Source organism: Protopterus annectens, chromosome 8.part1, assembly GCF_019279795.1.
Source record: "Protopterus annectens isolate FY-2018-M chromosome 8.part1, PAN1.0, whole genome shotgun sequence".
NCBI lineage: Eukaryota > Metazoa > Chordata > Ceratodontiformes > Protopteridae > Protopterus > Protopterus annectens.
This window is the reverse complement of record NC_056742.1, coordinates 266,984,447-267,006,287: the sequence shown is the minus strand read 5'-3', so window position 1 is coordinate 267,006,287 and position 21,841 is coordinate 266,984,447. Positions and strand designations below refer to the sequence as shown.

Sequence of the window (21,841 nt, the reverse complement as noted above, 5' to 3'; positions counted from 1 at the left end):
AGCAGTTTAACATTGCTCCTGCCAATATGTGGTAGTGTGGAAAATGCAGTTTGCCACAAAACGGTACATTTTTTTCAGAATTTGTGTTTAACTATGGTACTCCCCATCTATGCAGGCACAAGTTTCTTCTGGAAATGGATTTTGCCTGACATCATAGCAATTCCAGTCCCGATTTCTAAATTATCCAAAGGGACAAAAACATGAGGCTACAATCTGCCAAAAGCATTTCACATTTCAGTGGGACCACATCCGATTCAAATTCTTCCTGCCCCAGCACACAAAGTGGTAGGATAAATCAATGGAAGGAATAAGAAATCATATCTGACCTATCCAGTTAGGTCATAGCAACATTTTTGGGGATTCAATTCCAGGTATCTGACCTATCCAGTCAGGCCATAGCAACATTTCCGGGGCTTCAATTACACATACTTGGTGTTTTGCAATCCTCTTTGGTGCTGAACATTAGCTAATGGATGCATAGTCCTATGAAAGCCCTAAAGAAAGCAAAAAGTACAGTTTTGTACCTACCATAAATGTAGATGTTTGCCATGCAGCCAGGTTTAAAGTCTTGAGCTGGCTGTGTAGAATTTGATTGTCTCGCTGGGTGAGCAGGTGAGGAATTTGTGGTAAAATCCATGGTGGGCCGTGGGACATGTTTTTTAGGATTGGATACCAGTGCTGGCGTGGCCAGCCAGCATCATTTGTGGTCTCTCTAATCTGACTTTCAGCAGCACCTTTGCTAGAAGAGGCAGTGGAGGAAAGGCATACACTGTTAATGTTTTCCAACTGAATGAGAGGGCGTCCACTTTCCAAGCTTGTGGGTGGAATGTCCTTGTACAAAATTTTGGAAGCTGGTAGTTTTGGGGGTTGGCAAACAGATCTATGTCTGGGCGTCCCCATTTTTGAGTAATCATTGCAAATACTTGTGGATCCAGTTTCCACTCGTGGGGATCAATGTTTCTGCTTAGGTTGTCTGCCAATGTGTTTTTCTTTCCTGGCAGGAATTGTGCTTGTAGTTGAACTTGGAAAGACAGTGCTGTGTTCCACAAGGTAATTGCTTGCCTGCATAGGGGGTAGGAATGCGTGCCCCCTTGTTTGTTGATGTACCACATTACTGTGGTATTGTCCGTCTTTATTATTAGTTGTACTGAGTGTAAGAGGTCCTTGAAAGCTGTTAGGGCATTCTGTACTGCTACCCTGCTAGCATTTCCTTTTGATTGATATGCAGATGCCTTTGATCTGTAGTCCATTTGCCCTGAATGCACTGTCCTGCCATGTGTGCTCCCCAGGCATAGTCCGATGCATCTGTTGTCATAGTTTGCCTGGCTGTGGGTAATGTGAAAGGCTGACCCTTGTTGAGGTGACATGCCTGTGCCCACCATAGAAACTCCTGTAGAAGGCAGGGAATGAGTGGTATCATTGTTTCCAAGCTGTAGCTGTGCTGAGTCCATACACTTTTCAGGTACCATTGTAATTTCCTCATATGCAGTTTTGCAAATTGTAACAGTAGTATGCAAGATGCCATGAATCCCAAGGCCTGCAGAATTTTTCTTGCAGGGAGTTGGGTCTTTGTTGCCATTATTTTGAAGTATTGAGTCAGCTGTTTTTTCTTGTCTGGCATGAGATAAGCCATCTGGGCCGTTGTATTCAAGCTGGCATCCAGGAATATTATGTTTTGTGAGGGCACTAGTTTTGATTTCTTTTCGTTTACTGTGTACCCTAGGCAACTTAGGTGTTTGACAAATGCCAGATGTTTTAAAAGAATGTCCTTGCTTTCTGCTTGAATAAGGCAGTCGTCCAGGTGTGGGTATATTTGAATTCCTCTTTGTCTGCAGTATGCAATTACTGGTGCGAGGCATTTTGTGAAGACCCTGGGTGCAGTAGATAAGCCAAAGGGCAGTGCAGAGAACTGATAATGGGTTGAACCTGCAATGAAGCGGAGGTATCTTCTGCAATTTTGTCCGATAGGGACATGCAGGTATGCCTCCTTGAGATCCAACATTACTAGCCAAACCTGCTTGCCCAGCATGGGAAGAAGCTGCTGTAGTGTTAGCATTTTGAATTTTGGTACTTGCAGATAGGTGTTCAGAATTGAAAGATCCAGAATGGATCTCCATGTTTTGTCCTTTCTGGGGACTAGAAAGAGTCTTGAGTAAAATCCTTGTCCTTGCTCCTGTGTAGGTACCTGTTGAATGGCTCTCATGTCCATGAGAGCTGTAATTTGTTTTTGTGCCTCTGCCCATTGATTTGGTGGCAGGTTTGGCATTCCTTTTATCCTCGGCAAGGTATGAAAGTGGAATCTGTATCCTTGTGAGACAATGTTTAGGACCCATTTGTCTTTTGTGATGATGTGCCAAGTGCTAATTTTCCTCCCAAGGGAGCTGCCAAGAGAGATTTGCTTGGTAGTTGGAGGGTTGAGTCATTGTGTTTGTCTTCTGCTAGCTTGGGGCCTGTCTTCACCTCCTTTCTGGGTTGTGGCACCCCATTGGCGAGGTAAGGGCCTTGTGACTTACCTCTGCCCCTTGGGCATCTGTATTTGCCCCTCTGTGGTCTGTCAGAAGCTGGAAAGGACCAGTTTTTTGTTGGCCAATTTCAGCTGAAACGAGGGGGTTGTACCTGTAAAAAATCATTGACCATCTGCATAGACTTTGCCTTATCCTCCATTTTCTTTAAAACCTCTTCTGCTTTGACACCAAATAAGACATCCTGCTGTAAAGGTGCATCCAATAATTTTGCTTTAACATGATCAGGTAGGGTTTGTTCTTTTAACCAAGCATGTCTGCGTATGACAGACCCAGTAACAGCTGCTCTACAGGAAGCTTCCAAGGAATCAAATCCACATTGTAAAGGATGTTTGCCCACCTGTTCAGCTGCATGCAACAGATCCTGCATTTCCTTGAATTCAGGCTGTTCAGAATGTGTGCTCAGTTTTTGTTTTAATTGAGACATTAGGAATTGCTGATATTTCAGCATGTGAAACTGACCGTTTAATGCTCTCATAGCCAGAGTAGCTGAGGTGTATATCTTCTTTCCCCATCTATCTAGGGCTCTGAAATCCCTTTCAGAGGGTACAGGATTTTTAGCCATAGAAGCTTTAGCCCCTTTGGGACCCTGGGAAATTGTTTCTGGGTCAGCCAGAGGGCTTTTATAAAGGAATTTGTGTGTGTCAGGTACTCTGTAGTATCTGTCTGGTTTGGCTGGAGCAGGACATAGGGAGTCTGGATTTAGACTAGACTAAGTAAACATCCACAACATCTAAAACTGGAGGGATAGCAAGTGGTCTGTGCTGGGGTAGTAAAATAAACTCGGAGACTTTTCTTAGAATCAGAGTAGTCCTGGCCTTCCCAGTGGAAATGTTCCCTCATGGTATGTAAAGTTTCCCAAAGGAGTAGTCTTCAGGGGGAGATGCTAAGGGAATAGAGTCTTCAGCATCAGAATCTTCATAAGGGGGGGGGGGGGGAAGAGTAATCCTGTTCCTCAGAAGAATCTGAGGAAAGAGAAACCTGGTTTGAGGAAGCATAGTCCTCCTCTTGTCTTGGCCTTTTATCAGGAGGGGGATGGGAACCCCTGATTAGGGAAATCAAATCTTCAGCCATCTTAAGCATCTGTTTCTTAGGCATGGGACCTTGAACAGGAGACTGATGTACAGTCTTTCTTGGTTTTAATGGAGTTTTTAGCTTTGCATAAGATTTAATGGGGAGTGTAGTCTGTCTGAAGACCCCTTCTGAAACCGAAGGCGTTTCTACTGCACCGGGATCACCTTCTGCTCCGGTGTCGGAAGGGCCTAATGAAGATGGTTGTGATGGCCTAGTACACTCCGCTTGAGAATCCGAAACTGTCTAGAGTTCCATTTCCGCGGTAGTCAGGGGCTGCGTAGGTGCCTCACTGAAAACCAGAGAACCGGCGACAGGCCGAGCAGAGGCCTCTGAGTCTGGCTTGGTTCTAGGCGGCCTGTCCCTATCCTTGCGTTTTTTATGCATGCCGGCCGGCTGCACCGATGCCATGATATAAATTAAATTTCCTACCAAAGTAATGTCGTGCGAAGTCAAAACGGCATTTGATAGTTCGTTTATTAAACCTAGCACAAAACAGACAACCTGTGATGTCATGGTCTGGGCCTAGGCAAGGAATACAGTAAGAATGGAAGTCCTTATGAGGTATTTGCTTCCCACAAGAAATGCAATTGTTAACTTTTTCTGACATCGGACTGAGGCAAGAAAAGATTCCAACGGGGTACTTAGCTTTACTGAAGACTGAAATTAGATTAAAAAAATCTCAGGTGTCGGCCGACCGGCACTTGCGAACTGCTTCGGGCACCGCGCGGCAAGAAAGACTGAAGAAAATGGCGTCAGATGCCTCATATACCCCTGGCGCACGTCAGGGAGGCAGCGACAGTAACAGACGCTGGACCAAGACTTTGGAACTCTGGCCGACTGCGGGACCGCCTGACTGCAGGATAACCCAAGTGTGATGAGTGCAGCAGGGTAACACGATGAACATCTGCATTTTAATTTTGAATAGGGAGTTCATTAGCAATGCAAGTATTTTTATTTAAAAGTCAATGAACAGAACCAGCTAGTCCGTTTTTAGCCATGATGATTCTAAACAAAGAATGGCAATCCAACAGTACAATGAACGTTGCAGTAAATGTGCAAAAAGGCCAAGTCTTTGCCATTACATGCAAGGATTGAGAACTAATAAAATGCAAGTAATTCTGCCATTTCTGAATTGGCATCTAGCTTCCCCGAATAAAAAAATAATTGTCAGGATTAGACCAAGCCAAAATATGAACAGCTCCTTGGAGATGAGCTATAAGTTTAAAGGACAGTTACGGCTTCCAAGTTGCATTCTATATCAACAGGATGCAATTTCAAGTGCAAGGTAATGAAACAAGTCTGAGATAACAGCCTCACAGGACCATCTGAATCTTAATTCGTCTGCCCATGAACAGCTGGGTGAGGATTCTTTAAGTCAGCACAAGTTATGGGCAATGGGTAACCATACTGCCTCTCAGCCAGGGAGGCACAATGATGTTATACCTCAACTGTCCAGATGTTTGCAAAACACCCAGATTTCTGCCTCAAAGTTGTGGGTCTTTACCCAGATTTTTGCCTCAAAGTTGTGGGTCTTTTCCTCATATTTGTGGTTTCCTGGCAAATTGCTGGGATGATCCGGAGGAATGAAATCACTAAATAATGGCTTAAGTTTCAAACTTCATATCCTTCAGAAAATCATTTTAACACAAACCCAGTTTTAAGCTTAGAGCGCAATATTTAAAATCGGTCCCCATTTTTGGGTCTTTGTACAGATTATTTGGGCCAAGAGGCTGGGAGGTATGGGTGCTATTCTCTGGAAATGCACAACTCTGCAAACCCTGTTTCATACAAGGCAGTTTGTTGTGTGGGAATGAAAATGCCGCAGTTACACAGAAGACCAATTCAAGAGAAGGCAGTCATCCTCCCATACTGCAAAATTAAGCTTCCATGGTCAAGAATAAAGATTCTTTAATAAGTAGATAGGAAGATCCGGATGCGAGGTATGAGGGCTCACTGCAACAAATGCAAAGTCTAGTACTGAACAGTTTCCAACAATTTCTGAAAGCTGAAAGGCTAGACTGCTGCAGATTTAGATGGAGAAAGTAACTTTTGAGCATAGCATATTTAATCCAACTGGATTAATTCATTCTTTTCAAAGGTGAAGGTAAGCAATAATCTTACAGGAATGTATATGCCCAAACAGGAAGACAAGAAGTCTGACAATTAGAAATGTAATCTCCACCACCTGGCACAGATTATACACTTCTCCCCAAAACAAAAGCAAAATGGGAGCAACCTGGAAAGATAAAGTGACTCAGACAAAAGCATGTGCTTGGAAGAGCAAGTTCAGAGTAAAAATCCTGACTGAAAAAATCAAAACGATGTGGCAAGTTCCGACATTCGAAGTGTTGTAAACTAATACCGTACCTGAGAAGGTGAGACATCAAGCCTCCTACTAATGCAGTGTCATTTGGATTTTTCTTCAGTGCATTTTTCCAGTCCTTTACCCATGCCTGCAACAAAAAAAAAAGGCAATCCTTTGAGGTACTGGGGAATATACACCAAGCATTTAAGACTATCATTACTACACCAGCACTTCATTGTACACCATTTAAAGCAGTATCCCAGTGTATCAGTTTACCTCCCCCTGTGATTTTCCAAGTCAAGCCCTGCCCTCCTCTACAGTTTCTATTAGTTACTTTACATTATCCAAACTCCCCAATTCCCTTTCACAAAGGCAGTATCTGGACCTGCAGAAAAAACGGCAGAGGTTATGTAATGTGCGCCAGTCATGTCTTCAAACTTCTTTGCTCAAGAATTATATAGAAAGACCCAGAATCCTGTACAATTTTAAATTTTACTAATTTGCTTATTCAGAAGAATGCATGTTGATTCAAAACCTATTAAAGCATCAAACTACAATGTAGGGCATTGACCAACATATCAGTGATCTACAAGACAAAAAAGGAGGGAACAGTAAAAATATGAAGCAAAAAATCAGGGACAGCTGACAGTTATTTCAGCCCACAGCTCAGATCAGCCTGCAATTGCATTCCTTGTAGCTCTTCCACTTTTGTCACTCAAACCTAATCCAAACAGACAATTACCATGTGGCCTCTTGCATTTCAAGTTTCTCCTGCTTGGATTTGAGGAATACAGATTCGGTAGGCTGAAGACACGGACTGCAGCTTTGCAGTTCAAAGAATGTCTGACCCTAGAATAACAAGTCTATTCCTGAAGAGTTAGCATGGGTAATCACACATGGGACAAACACTAATTGCAAGAAAGACTATGGCATACTGAAGAAATGTGACAGTGGGGAGAAATCTCCCTATGACAATTGCTTCATGACAGACCACTGACTATACAGCTTTAATAACTTGTTTCAGCCATTTGTATCTTTCCAGAACCAGCTTCCTAATTTTTTTTAAACAATCTCATTATCACAACATGGCATCAAATTCATCTTGTGGACTCCATCTAAGCTTTTAGTTTAGCTTTCTCAGGTCATCAAGAAGGCAGACAAACTACAACACTGAAAGAATTTTACTAAATACTTATCTGCTGCAAAACTTAGCAGCTTGTCAGTGCCTAGATCATCATCTACTTACATGGTCTTGTTCATATTCCAACATCCTGGCATACAAAGTGCTCTGCTCCTGTTCTTCTGGAGTCAGCAGGGAACGGCTAGAAAACCTCCTGTTTAACAGAGAACACAGTTGTATAGAGACATATGTACAGAAAGCACGCAAAACAGATTATCCTGCACCCCAGCTCACTCAAGATTTGCAAGTTCCATTTTAAATGTACACCTGCAAGTCTACAAACTAATGAGGGTAATTTCATTAGCAACTTTTCTTCATTGTGTTGCCATATAGAATGTTATAGTCTCTCTCTACCTTTCTCCAACACATCAAAGAAACGCTCTTAAAATTTAAACCCTGAAAAAATTCAATGCAAAAATGTTTCCCAATAGTTATCATTTATGCTTACTGTTTATGCAGGCAGCAGACATTCAATGCTTAAAAAATCCATGTAAATAGAGAACTCCCAGAGAAAAAACAAGTGCCATTACTAAAACTCTTCAAACCTACACCCAAGCAGGCCAGTACCTGATGCATAAATACCTGAATGTCTGGTTAAACCTAGACTTCACATTCAGATACCAAAGCAGAGTAATATTAAACTCTCCTCAGACCTAACTAAAAACTAGACTACCTTCCCAAAATCTAAAGCAAGAAGTTCCTTAGGGACACATCTGTAATCCCAAAGTATGAATATGCATTTCTCGGTTATTGAGCAGACAATGCAATTTTCTTGACTACCATTAAAACTTGTTCAAAGACAAGTACTAGGCTACCTGCCACAGTGGGCCTTTTAAGTCTAGCAGAGTTCCCTTTTTTGTGTTAGAACGAACCTATCCCATTTGGTTAGAAATTAGCCTGACACATCCATGGTCAATAATAGGAGTATAACTGGTATCATACCACAGATACTTTAAGAGGACTCATGCATGCGATAAAGTATTTAAGAGTTGCCTCTGTTAATTAGTACAAGGGGCAGTCCTTGGGTAAATTCTGTTTCCAATACATAGATACAAGTTGTTTGAATATGGACAGGGATGAATTTGTTTTATGTGGATAGGGAGTCTGTTCGAGAGCAGCAGTATCCTCAGATGCTTGTACCACCAAACCATTTTGTCGATACTGAAGAGTGTCAGTTCTCTAGCCAGAGTTTTTTCTGATGCCATTTGACTTGCTGATGTGCAGTAAATCCATCAGTACTGGGCCAGAGGATGCACTGTATGCAGACACAAGTCACCTCTTAGCAGTTTGTAAGACACAGACTATAGTGGCAGGGCTTGCGGTTTGTCCACATAGGACATTTTTAGGCTTTGTATCCTTTTAGTAAGGTCTCTATGGGGGTGCTCCAGTTTTTGCAAGTGTCTGGACAGAAGCATGCCAAAGGTGGAATTTTATTCAAAGCGGCATTTTATTCAATAATTGGCCTAATGAGGGCTGAGCAAAACAGGGACAACGACATGCCTAGATCTAGACAATCACTTTGTTTATAAGCTGTGTAATATAGGACATCCTTGAAACAAAGGACATAGGTTGGTCAAAAGTTGGGTCACTGTCTAAATCAAGTTACCCAAATCCTAAATAACTGACTCAACTTGTACGGGCATATTGTTAATGTGGTAGTTCCCTGGAATAGATTACTTCCCAAGGGATACAACATATTTCTGGCATTTAGTTTCAGTCCATGATTTTGGCACCAGTTATTTATGGGGACAAAATCCTGCAGGATGGCCAATTCGTGTTGCTTTACATTCCTCTTTCTACACACACCAATGTGTCTCAAAAAAGTTACTTATACTGGGCTGGAGCTGCCCGTGCCAAATTGGAAACTGCTGCACATTGAATAGCACCCTCTCTGGATGTTAACAGTTGAGAACAGACACCATCTGCTTAGAACTTGCAATCCAGCAGTCATATTACTCACAGGGCTGTCTTCCAGGTTACAGCTCCCACTAGAATAAAGATAAACCCTTGTGTATGTAATCAGTTAAAAAAAAAAAAGAAAAGAGAGAGTCATGTGTTTTTCTTGGTAACAAGCCCCTGAAATAATTAGTGATACAAAGGTTCAGGTCATCACAACACAATCATGACATTCTAAACAGCTCAACCCACTTTTCCATTCAAAGATAACATACCACCACACTAAAGCCCATCAGGGCAACCTGCTGCACAGCTAAGGGATAAAAACCTGTATTCCAATGTTAAACCCCAATACACAGAAAAGCATTCAGCTGCTAGCAGCTGAATAGTAAGCATATGAAACACAGCCAACGGGAACATTTAAAAATGTATTTGTAGTCCAAGAAAAAAAAAAAAAAAAGTTATATAGCTTTGTTTAATAAAATAGTATTGCATGAATGTTACCAAGTAGAAAGCTAATTTGTTTACTGAACATGACCACAACAGTCTTCCTCCAATATCATGGGTATATTAATTGCAGAAATAGCTAAACAGGGGACAGCAATTACTTTTGGAGGGGATTATTGTTTACTATTCCTATTAGTTTTGATAGCTTGCAGTCAGAGAAATGGACATCATTAACCAAAGCAAGGTTAAGCTCCTCCAACAGAACAGAATTTACCAAACATCAGAAAACATGTGAAACAGCTGCAATGGAAGTGTTTTCATACATACTAAAGATAATAGATAAAGAAAGCCATTTGTTAGGTGCACAGCTATAGGTAAAATGTATACACTGTTACAGTCATGAGATCACTGCCAGCAAGTTGCTCACCCAGCCCAACTTCTAGAGCTCTTCCTTCCCCCTTCTGGCCTTTGCTAACTCAATATCACTTTCACATCAGTGAGGGCTGTCAGCTGACACCATCCAAGTTTTCTGCTCCCGTCTAAAGTGAGACTTTTATAAAAGAACCAGAGCTGTAGTGGACCTGGTGAGTCCTCCACAGAGCACACTGACCCAACCATAAGCCTCAGCTCCACCTCTACAGATAAGCAAGTGCTTGGCAACTACTGTGACAAGGGCTGAGATTAGCAAACTAATGTACCCACTCCAACACCCAAAAGAAAGGATAGCTTGTGGGCAATTAGGATTACAACATTAAATATACTTTAGCATCTAGAATTGACAAGTTCCTACAAAACTTAATTACATCATATCATTCGCCGTTGTCGTCACGATACCTGAAAAAAACTCCTTTAGCTCAAGTATCAGAAGGTGGGTGACCTTGAAAAGGTGGTGAAAAAAGCAGATGGGAATGGCAAAGTCCATCTGGCTGCAAAATTTACTACTTGTGTAGTGTTTACTGAAAGCAAGAACAGCCAGGTAGCCACATAAACTGCCTGTTTTAGACTGAAGGAAAGCTATAGAGGTGGTAACAATGGTTGGTTGTAGTGCAATGGACTTTGACAACAGCACGGTCCTAAAACTGTAATGTACAGTGGGCTAATTAGTTAGCTGTACTCTACTTGTTTACAGGCTCTCCCTTCTTGTCATTTGCAAATGACACAAGCAGCTGATTTAATCAGTTTTGCCCTGTCTAAGTAAAATCTTAAGTTGCCTATGTACATTGAAAGGGAGCAAAATATTTCATTGCATTTTGCCAAAAACAGTGATTCAAATGGCTTGGCTCTGGGACAGTTCTGTTTAGTCTTACAGGTTTGTAGCCTGTGTTAATGTAAAGGCTTGCAACTCACAGCAACCTTTCTGAATAGTCAATCTTTTAATTATATTTTTACTGTTTTAATTTCTCCTGTTTAATTTCTCCATGTCTTTTGGGTTTGTAATAACATGATGGAACTAGACCCATTCCTAAGTAAAGGTGCAATTAAAAGTTCATGAAATCATTGTTTCAGTCCATTAGCCAAAAGTGCTCCCTGCAGCACCTACAATGTGCACAGAATTGAAGACTCCTACAATTCACACAGTTACATGTAGTGGCACCATATCCAAGCAAGACTGCAGATTCTGTATTACACCCATTGGTCCTACTGCTATTGGGACTGCCTGTGTATCTTTCTTCCACATTGCTCTCATTTGTGCTTGCAAATCCGGATATTTTGTGTCTGTATACATGGCACTAAATCATTAAAATTGCTGCACCCAGTGATTTCATGAACTACTGTATCGGATTTACTACAGTTTGTAATGGTTGACCCCATGTAATGTACACCTCATTCCCTATGCTTTGTGGTTCATGTTTCCAATGTTTCTCAGCTACTTCTATATTAATGTGTGCACAATCCCCAGTATAACAGTCTTGCCACATTATTGTTGGGCACATTAGGCCCTCTGCCATGAGTGTATCACACCCAGCAAGATGGAGATTAACCTACATTTGTCCATTTCTCCCACATTCAGTGGGGTACATAAGTCTATCCTGGGCTGCCATTAACCTTTCATCTTTTAGTTTCAGTGCAGCTCTCCTTAACTTTTCCATATTTTTCCTTCTCATCTGATCCTTCTATTGTCTTTTTGTCACATTCACTTCTCTGATTTTTGTCTACTTCTGGTTTGTTTACCATTCCCATCAGACACCACCATGCTTCTGGTAAACTAAGCTCAGGTCATCTTAGATGCACTCATGTTTTAAAACTTTCACTATGTTTGGATCGGAGGATGTCAGCAGGTATGAATGCAGTCCGATGACAGCAGATCTATACATGTAATCCATTTTGAGGAGGCCCATACTGCTTTCAGAATGAGAAATGTATGATCTTGATGGACAGGTCATTCGATACGTGTGAAGCAGTTCTTGTTTGCCTGTCCAAATGATCCAATAATTTTGGAGTGACTGATCTGAAAAGTTAAGTTTGAACAGGAAGAACAAATCCGTTTATAGCTTGGATTAGTTTCATCTGCAATTCATATTTTATTGTTGATCCATCAGTTCCCAAACATTCATACAGTCCCACCTTTTCATGTTCTTTTACATCACATTCCTTGCCCAAGACTGATTTTTTGGCACATCTTTAAACCTTGCTTTTACATACTTTAAAGGCCAAATGACACTTTTGTATAATCTGAGGAGTTTTGAACCACTTTTGTGCTTTCAGCTCCTCATCTGATGAGCTAAACAGTTAAAGATTTATGTACTTTTTGTGGATGACTTAAAGCAAGGTTTTCTGGGAGCCAAATTATATCCATGACCTAGTCTATTACGTAAAAAGACTAATGTGTTAAGGACAAGACAAAAGAGCAGTACTGACAGAATCATCTTGAATACTCTCCTTTAAATTTGTATCCCTGGGATAATAATTTCTCCTGGCTTAACTGCAGAGTGGTTTGCCAGTGTGTTATGGTCCCTATAACACAAGTGATCAATGTGAGATTATCTTGTACACCTGTAAACACGCCTTTATTCATGAATATGGGATGCTGCCAAACGTTTTTTTTTTTTTGTAATCTATCCATGCCATACTTAGAGTCTTCCCCTTTTTACAATTCTCTATCATGGCTTTATTTAGCAAAAAATGAGACTTTATTCCATATTTATTTATTTTTATTTTACATTTGTTGACCGGGATCGTCCGACTGGATACATGTCCATTTTCAGCAGAGGCCCGGGGAGAAAAGCTCCACAATATCAGAAGGTTACATACATGTTCAATATTACATATTATTACATTTAGTAGTGCAGTTAAGGAGAAAGATATACAGTATATATCATAACAAAAACAGTCTAGCTATAGCTATCCAAAAAATACAACCGTTCCTATACAAATTTTATAAAGCATGCTAGGTTAAAGGACAATAGCAGCCTTTGAGCTTGAATACTATACAATGTTCTGGTTTAAGGTTATAGGTTCCTACCCTAGGTTGTCTTTAACAGTGGTTTAAGGGTTACAGATATGGTCAGAGATTGGACAAGGAAAAATTGTGTTCGGTCTTTTGAAGATAAAAGTGAAGTTGTTAAGCTAGGATAAGTATGGGGAGAAAAAGATCTAGGTTAAGTGAGGAGAGCTAATCTGGGTTAGAGCATTGGCAAAGCCAATGTGACTTAAAATGGAGTTTTAGTTTCTTTTTGAATTGGTCCAGGGAGGTAGTAAGAGTAAGGTTACAGGGGAGGGAGTTCCATATTTTTCCAATGACATTGGCAAACAGAGTCTCACCCCCAGAGTAATAGGATTTGATTGTTTGGACAAGTTGCCTATTTGATGAGCGAAGACAGCTTAGATTGGAATAAGGAAGAATTAAATTTCAGTGCAGGAGTGTTATCAGGTCGTTTGAGAATTTTAAAAGCTTCTAGGAGTTGGTTCATCTGGAGAAGGTTAGGTAGTTCTATCCAGCCTAGGTTTTTTAGGTTAGTGCAGTGGTGAGTTCTATAGGGCATACCAGTTGCAAATCTGACAATATGATTATAGCAAGATGTGAGTTTGTTTAGGTCGGATTTGTTTAGGTTAGTAAGCATGGGAGAGGCGTAGAGAAGGGTAGAGAGAAGATGTGAGCAGGAAATGGCCACTTTGGCAATTGGAGTTAGGAAAGTTTTAATCCTGTACAATGACCCGAGTTTCTTGTTTACTGTTTTGATGGTATGGTTAATGTGCATGTCGAATCTAAGTTTGTCTATGGTAACTCCTAATAGTTTAGTATAGGAGTCTGGGGAGATGATAGTCCCACTGTTGGATTGTATGGTAAAGGATATGGGAGAGGGTTTATGGGTTGGATGGAAGAGTAGTAGTTTGGCTATCAGGGCGTCATTTGATCTTGAACCCAAACAAAACCAATTTTCTACTGTAATAAAAATGTGCTGGGTCGTAGATAGTAGATTAACTGGGGAAGTATCAGAACATACTAGTGTAGAGTCATCTGCATATTGAATACAAGAGGCCTCAGGGATGACTGTATAGAGGTCATATGACTTAACACTTTTGTCATATTGCCATGGGAGTTTTTTGTCCCTAAAATAACCATCTCCATCAATTCCAGTACAGTTTGTACATTGTCAGGAGGAGGTTATTGCTCTACAGTTATGGATGGCTTACAATCTCACTCTTGAGTATTAGTTTTTCTGGTTAATGAGGCTCATAATTCATACTCTGGGTTAAATCTTGTGTAAAGATGTTGAAACTTTTAGCCAGAAGTTAGATCTGTACGCAGGTGGTGGAGTTTCCAATTAAGAGCTCTTACATTTTTTCAGTTTGGTTATTTCATCCCAGTTCATGTTGTGTACATTTTAACTCCAGTTTCTTTTGATTTTTATGATACACAGCCTCTTCAAATATTTCTCCAAAATGTGCTCTTTTTTGGGGTGGGTGGTATTTCTATTGTTTAGTTTCCCCCATTTCTCAAACTTTTGAGTCAGTAATTTCTTACTTTATACTTTTTCTTTATATTTATCTGCATGTAGTTTTTCTGTTTGAGCTGGTATCTTTAGTTCATTTGCAATAGTGTATGATGCATCCTGGTCTTTTCTGATATTGTGTGCTACTTTTACATCTATCATTCCAAGTATTTTTGTTAGTATGTTCCCTTTTTTGTATCCCAACAGCAATGCAACACTTTCCTTAAATTGCTTTATAGGTTTCCTCTATTCAATGCTTCTATGATGGCATTTTATTTCTTCCCCTCCTTTCCCTTATTGCTCCATGTTTTTTTTAGCAAGACTTAATTTAGCTGCACAGTAATATATCCTATTTACTTCTGTTATACCACATGAATTTCTGTTAGTCTTTTATTACTATGTTCATCTATTTTCAGACTAACATTTTGGGTCTTCACGTTCCGAAATCTATTTATTCCATTATTCTTAATGTCTACCTATAGCTATTAAATCAAACTCCTCCCCTAAATCTTTTTTTTTCTAAATTAAGAGCACCTTCTTTGTTCTGTTTCATGCAGGCATTCTACAGAAAGTTCCAAAACATCTTCCTCTACATATCCTCTTCAGCGGTTATCTGCTGCTCCTTCATATGAAGGCACATTAGCCCATCACAACACAACATTGCCTACATCAGTTTCCACCATTTCCTGCTCCTTGCTATGCAACTCCAACTGAACTTTTGTACAAGTTTCCTACTGAAGTCTCCATGGCATCAAGTGGAAAGTCAGACTCCTCCCATTCCACCAGTCTCTCTCTCTCTCCTTAGCTTGGGAAAACATTGTTCCATCACGCTAGGACATTCCCCAGGTTTTATCTTCTACACAATCCTTCGCTTCATAGGCAATCCATAACTGCAGTTTTTATTCTACCTTACTAATCCCTCTGTTATATGTCCCCCCTTCGTTTTCTTTTTGTATTGTGACATTTTCCATATCTGGGCATCTGCTTTATTTCTCTTCAAATATCTTTGAAGCTGCATTTTTTATTAGTTTTGCTTTCTCCTTTGTAGAAATATTGCACCACATCAGGTCACTTTCTTTCCCATGTCCAGATTTCTTTTTACACCTTTCAAAAATCTTTTCACACTTCCTCTGTCACTTTTTTGTCCAAGTGACCCAAAGTCTTATGTAATGTTTTCATGAATAGGTTTTATTAATGAACATGAATTTGCATTTCACACGAGTTTCTTTTGTGCAAGTACTTTTCTCCAGTTTTTTGTCTTTTCGAATATCTTCTATCTGGAAATTCTGGACTTCCATAAATTCTTCCTTACCATCATTAGGCCACTGTCATCTTTATGGCTCTTTTTTGGCCTGTTTTTTGTGGACTAACACTGGAGCCATCCTCCCCCTGAGCCTGACCTCACCACGTTATGGGAATGTTTCAGCACCTTGAGGATTCTACACCATTTTTTTCTAGTTCTGGCACCAGTGTGTATACCAGGATTGGGCACTATTCCTGGGATTTGTGCACCCAGTTGTCTATTTTTAAACCTACCACACTCCACGACATATGCTATAGAAGATACAATTTTTAGAACATTGTAGTCTTGAGATTTTGTGAAAACAGCATCTACCATGTGAAGGTACTCACCCTGACTTGGAGGAATTCAGTTCCTGCTGATTTTCTCCTTTTCCTTCCGATTCTCGCTCTCCATTATGTTTCTTTGATTATTAGCATGCAATTTTGAAATCCTCCCAATGACAGCCACCACAAAAGTTTTCCAAGAAATGTATCAGAGAGGCACAGGAGCTACTGATTCAATGAGTAATGAGAATGTTCTGAAACCATTGTGGTTACATGGTGGAGTGTCTAAGATGCAAAACCTTCAGGAATCACTTAAATGGCATCTGTAAAGAAAATTTATTTCAGCTTATCCATGGATTTATGTACCTGCAGAGAGGCACAAAATAATTCAGTTAAAATATGACAAGTAGGCAAAATACAGGGATACTGGTGCCAAGTTCGGGGTTTTGTCTGTGGCAAGGCACAAGTGAAGCATTTTTCTAGTGTTCTAGGTAGTATTTCTTTGCATTGGGTTTCTTATCCTCCCTTATTTAGCACATCCTCCGAGAACTTGTGCCCAAATGGGATGACTGCTAGATGTAAACTGCCATTCTTAATCCCACAGGTTTGGATGCAGCAGGAACCCCGGACTTTTGAGTTGATGCCTACATTGAGGAAGTATTCTGTTCTTTCCAGACTCGGCAAGGTGAGCCAACCTTGCAAAATGGGAGCCATCCGCATTTCTGGCTTTTCCTCTTTCCTTCAATACTTTGTGGATCTGGGATACTGATGGGAAAGGTAAAAGACCTGCCCCCAATAAAGAAAACACCCAACTGTCCTAGATCCTGGAACTAGTGCTCTAGTATGAAAGTTGCCGGACAGATACCCTTGTGGGCTAACAACCAGTTTTAACACCCATCCTTATGATTCTACTTGTGACCTGCTCAGCTTATCTGCAAGATGTTCTCTTAAGATGGTATGCAATTCATCCAAAGGGGCATGGATGACTCCAGAGCTCTTCAACAAGCTTGCAGTTTGCCTGCATAAATAATTACAGCCATGTCTAAAAAGGAGACGCTGAAATTTGTCCCATGAACTCAATATTCAGATCTCTGCTCCAGGCTTTGCTAGAAGTCTGACAAGAGTGAAACCTCTAGGCCATTTTCTAGTACACCTAAAGTTTAGGTGTACCGGATTTAATCTGTCAAGAGACATATTTTCTTGTACAAGGTAAGAGGGTGAAATAGAGGCTTTAGAAAAGTACAGTTGCATACACTTACCATAAATGTAGATGGTCAAATGTTATTAACTGTTGTAGCATCATCTGTGGGTTATCTACGCTGTGGTAGCCCTAGGCCAGCCCAAACACCAGAGTCAATGTTTTTCTGCATCGGCTGTTGTCACTTGTTGATTGACGTCTGGTGTCAGTGTATAAAGCAAGGCAGATGCCATTACATCAGTTTTTCTTGCCCAAACCAGTAAGAAGCCCAGGGAAATGTGGCAAAGTGGTCCTGGTGGCTAAAAGCCACCATAAGAAGCTTATGTTGCCCCAAGGAAAGAAGATACAAAGGGGAAGGAGGGAGGGAAACCAGGACTGCAACAGTGAATACAGTGAATACACTAGAACATTAAAATTTATGGCAAGTCTACACAACTGTACTATGTTCTTTGGTGTTTCACTGTTGCAGTCATCACCTGTGGGAGGATTCTCAAAGCAGGAGAGAGGTGTGGAAGGATTAGTTAAAGACCTAGGCATGTGTAAGAAAACCCTGTCCTAGCCTTAGAGAAAAGAGGTAAGGTGGTAATGCTTTGTAAAGGTATGGACAGAGGTCCAGGTGTCAGCTTCCAAGATTTTCCTGGTGGGAACTCTTCTGAGGAATGCTGTGGAAGTGGAATGGGTATGAACAGACTTAGGGGGTGGTTTCCCATGTAATCTGCAGCAGAAATGGATACAGTGCGATATCCATTTGGAAATGGTTTGCTTGGAAATGGGCTTCCCCTCTGCCCCTGGGGCAAAGCTGACAAGAAATTAGTCTGTTTTCCTGAAGGGTTTAGTATGGTCCGGGTAGTATCTGAGCTGTCTGTGCACGTCTAGTGAGTGCAGAATTCTTTCCTCCTTGTTTTGAGGGTTAGGGAAGAAGGTGGGTAGATGTATGACCTGGTTGAGTGTCACATTAGATACCACCTTGGGCATAAAGGAGGGGTTAGTCCTCAGGGAGACCATGTATGGAAAATGAAGGGCTCAAAGGCCATCAGTGCCTGAAGTTCTGAAATTTCTGGCTGAGGCGATAGCTACTAGGAAAGCAGTCTTCCAGAAGAGGTATTTCAGTTCTGCTGAAGCAGCAGGTTCGAAGGGTGGTAAGGTTAGTTTTTCCAAAACTAAATTCAGGTCCCAGGCTGGCGTGGGTGGCCTTCTGGGAGGTCTGATATTAGAAGCCCCTCTGAGGAATTGTTTATCAAAGGATGCGAGAACAGGTGCTGGTCTGTATCGAAATGAGCTGAAATGGCTGAGGTGTGGATTTTAATAGAAAAGAGGCCACTATTAAAGTAACTCTGCTACATAGTCCAGGATAAGAGGGATGGAAGGTGGTGAGGAACTGCCCCCTCTGAATGGACTCCAGGAGCAGAATCTTTTCCCATTTACCTGAATAAGATTTTTCTGGTGCTGGGCCTTCTGGCCTCTGTGATAATGTCTAGGACCAGTTTGCTTAACAGGGGCCAGTATTAGCCATGCTGAGAGTTTTGAGAGTCTGCAAGTCTGGGTGCAGCATCCCCCCCCACACCAGAGTCAAGAGGTCTGAAATCAGGGGAAGCTGCCTGGGAGGCTGATGTCAGACTGCACAGTAAGGGGCATCAATGCTGTCTGGGCCAATATGGAGCAATGAGGATGGCCTTTGGTCTCATCCCTTATCTTGATCAGTACCTCGGGGAATAAGTGGCGGTGGGGGGGGGTGCGTACACAAAGAGTTCTAGGGGAAGGTCAAGGCATCCACCTTCCATGTTAGGTGGTGATACTCCCTGGTAGAGAATTTTTATTTTTTAGCTGGTGGTTGAGGTGTGCAGCAGATAGATACACCTCTGGAGTTCCCCACTCCTGAGTGACTTGCAAAAAGATTTTTCTGTGGAGCTGCCATTTGTGGGGGTCCAGTAAGTTTCTGCTTAAGTGGTCTGCCAGGGTGTTGATCTCCAGTAGGTACTGGGCTATTAGGTGTAATCCCTCTGAGGAGGCAGTTAGCCAGAGGTTCATGGCTAGCCTGCACAGAGGGTAAGATTGGGTCCCTCCCTGTTTGATGTACCACATTACTGTGGTGTTGTCGGTTTTGATAAGGAGAACCCCTGACCTGAGATGGGGTTTGAAGGATGTCAGAGCTTTTTGTACTGCCATCATTTCCTTCTGGTTGATGTGTAAGGGAAGGTGCTTGGCATCCCAAAGACCTTGGGTGCACCTGCCTGCTAGGTGAGCACCCCAAGCAATGTCTGAGGCATCGGTGGTGATGGTCTGCCTGGTAAGGTGGAGTATGAAGGGAAGACCCTTGTTCTTGGCACAGGCCCCTGCCCACCAGAGAAACTCTGTCCTCTTACAGGGGACAGTGCTGACACCAAAGGTTCTTTCGATACTGAAGTATTCTCATGTGAATCCTGGCCAGAGGAATTAGAAGGATGCAAGCTGCCATGTAACCCAAGGCTTGCAGTGACTTCCTCACCATGAGGTTACTCTTCTGGAAACCAGCTGGGTAGGGAAGCTCTGCTTTTCGGAGGATAGAAAGGCCATTTCGGATGCTGTGTCCAGCAGTGCTCCCAAGAAAATGATCCTCCTGGAGGATGTTTGCTTTGATTTCTTCATTGATTGCGAACCCTAAGGAAGTTAGGAGGGTTCTGACAGAGGAGGTTCTGGAGCAGCTTTTCTCTGCATGCTGTCTGAATGAGGCAGTTGGTCAGATAAGGGTAAATCTGTAAATTCCTCTGTCTGCAAAATGCTATGGCAGGGGCTAAGCATTTTGTGAATACTCTGGGAGCAGTAGATAAGCCAAAGAGTAGTGCAGAGAACTGAAAGTGTTGTCACAGCCTGCTCTGAAGCGCAGGAATTTCCTGCAGGATTCTCCTACAGGGATGGGGAGGTAGGCACCTTTTAGGTCTAGGGTCACTTAACCAGGCTGTCAGCATAGGCAGCAGCTGCTGCAAAGTTAGCATTTTGAATTTGGGGACCACCAGGGAGGCGTTCAGAATGGATAGATCCAGGATGGGGCACCAAGTGCCCTCTTTTCTGGGAACAAGGAATAGTCTGGAATAAAAGCCTTTGCCAGTTTGATCTGCGGGAACAGGTTGTACTGCCTCCTCGGATATGAGAGTTTGGACTTATTTCAATGGCATTGCCCACTGATTTGGGGGCAAGTCTGGGTACCCTCTTGGAATTGGGAATTAGATGAAGGAATTTGTATCCCTGAAAATTTATCTTTAAGATCCATTGGTTCTTAGTTACAGAAAGCAAATTTTCTTTGCAAAGGGACAGCCTTCCTCCTAGCTTTTGGGGAGTGAAAGGGCGGGGGGGGGGGGGGAGAGAGGGAGTTGAGAGTTTTTCCATAGAAGGATGGCTTAACTCCCTGCCTCTGGGGCAGCTTGGTTCTCTGCTGTTCCTGGGGTAGGGGCCTGGGTGATCTGTCCCTGCAGGGCTTACCTTGCCCTTGTGTGCTAGGTGCAGGAAAGGATCAGTGCTAATTCCTGCTGAACCTAGGAAGTTGAACCTGAAAAATCTTTTACATTTTGCATACATTTTGCTTTGTCTCTCTTTTTAAGCACCTCTTCTGCTTTTACTCCACAAAAGCGGTCCTTATCCAAGGGTGCATCAATTAATTTAGACTTTACATGATCAGGGAGAGGGTGTTCCTTCAACCATGCATGTCTCATAATGACAGATCCTGATGCTGCTACCCTGCTTGAGGCTTCTAGGGTGTCATATCCACAGTGCAAGGAGTGTTTGGCCACTTGACAAGTAGAGTGCAGTAAATCTGCTAACTCTTTCAAATTGGCACAGTCAGGAAAGGTAGAAATTTTTTGCTTCAATGGTTCCAAAGTGTGCTGTTGATATTTTGACATATGGAACTGACAGTCAAGTGCTCTGATAGCCAAGGTTGCAGAAGTGTATACTATTTTTTACCCCATCTGTCCAGAGCTCTGGAATCCTTGTCAGAAGGAATAGGATTCTTTGCAGAACTAGCCTTAGCTCCTTTAGGTCCCTGTGTAATTACCTCCAGGTCTGCAGCAGGATTTCTTTACAAGTATTTGTGAGAATCCAGTACTCCAATACCGGTCAAGTTTACTGGGAGCAGGTAGAAGAGCGTCAGGGGCTAAGCTGGATTCATGGAAAACCATACACCACTTCTACGACTGAGTGGGATGACAAAGGGTCTGTGCTGGGGCAGGTCTAGAAACAGTCTTTTCTTAGACTGAGGAAAGTCCTGAGATTCCCAGTGGAAATGTTCCCTGAGGGTGTGAAGGGTTTCCCCAAAGGAAAGGTCTTCTGGTGGGGAGACGGAAGGAATTGATTCCTCTATCTGAAACCTCATAGAGCAGGCAGAGGTTGCTCCCCTTCAAAAATCTAAATAAATCAGATTCCTCAGAATACTGCTCTGTCATTATTTCAGGTGAAGGGCGTAGTTTCCTTTTAGAAGTTGTGGCCTGACTACCCCGGATAAGGGAGATGAGATCCTCCGCCATCTTAAGCATTTGGGCTTGGGGTGATGGAGCAGGAGTAAGATGGTGGCTAGAGGCAGATTTTCTAGGAGTGGCCTGGGTTCTAGGCCTAAGAGTATCCATTGGTCTGAGAAAAACTGTAGTAGGATGAGAAGATGTCGTTTTTTTGTCTAGAATCTGTAGTGTGAAAGGCCTCCTCGGAAGCCGGTGCCTATGTCACTGCTCCGGACCCAAATGAGGCAGAGAC

At 42.0% G+C, this 21,841-nt stretch overlaps 1 protein-coding gene across 1 annotated transcript in view; it reads right to left on the bottom strand.

The window, feature by feature from the left end:
* VPS9D1 (VPS9 domain containing 1) overlaps positions 1–21,841 on the bottom strand; it is a 1,026,884-nt gene that overhangs the window by 396,470 nt on the left and 608,573 nt on the right. Inside the window, exons 8-9 of the mRNA XM_044081855.1 lie at positions 7,148–7,235; positions 5,964–6,049 (exon numbers count right to left, since the gene is read on the bottom strand). Of these exons, the coding sequence (XP_043937790.1) occupies positions 5,964–6,049; positions 7,148–7,235 (174 nt within the window). The remainder of the gene's footprint in view (positions 1–5,963; positions 6,050–7,147; positions 7,236–21,841) is intronic.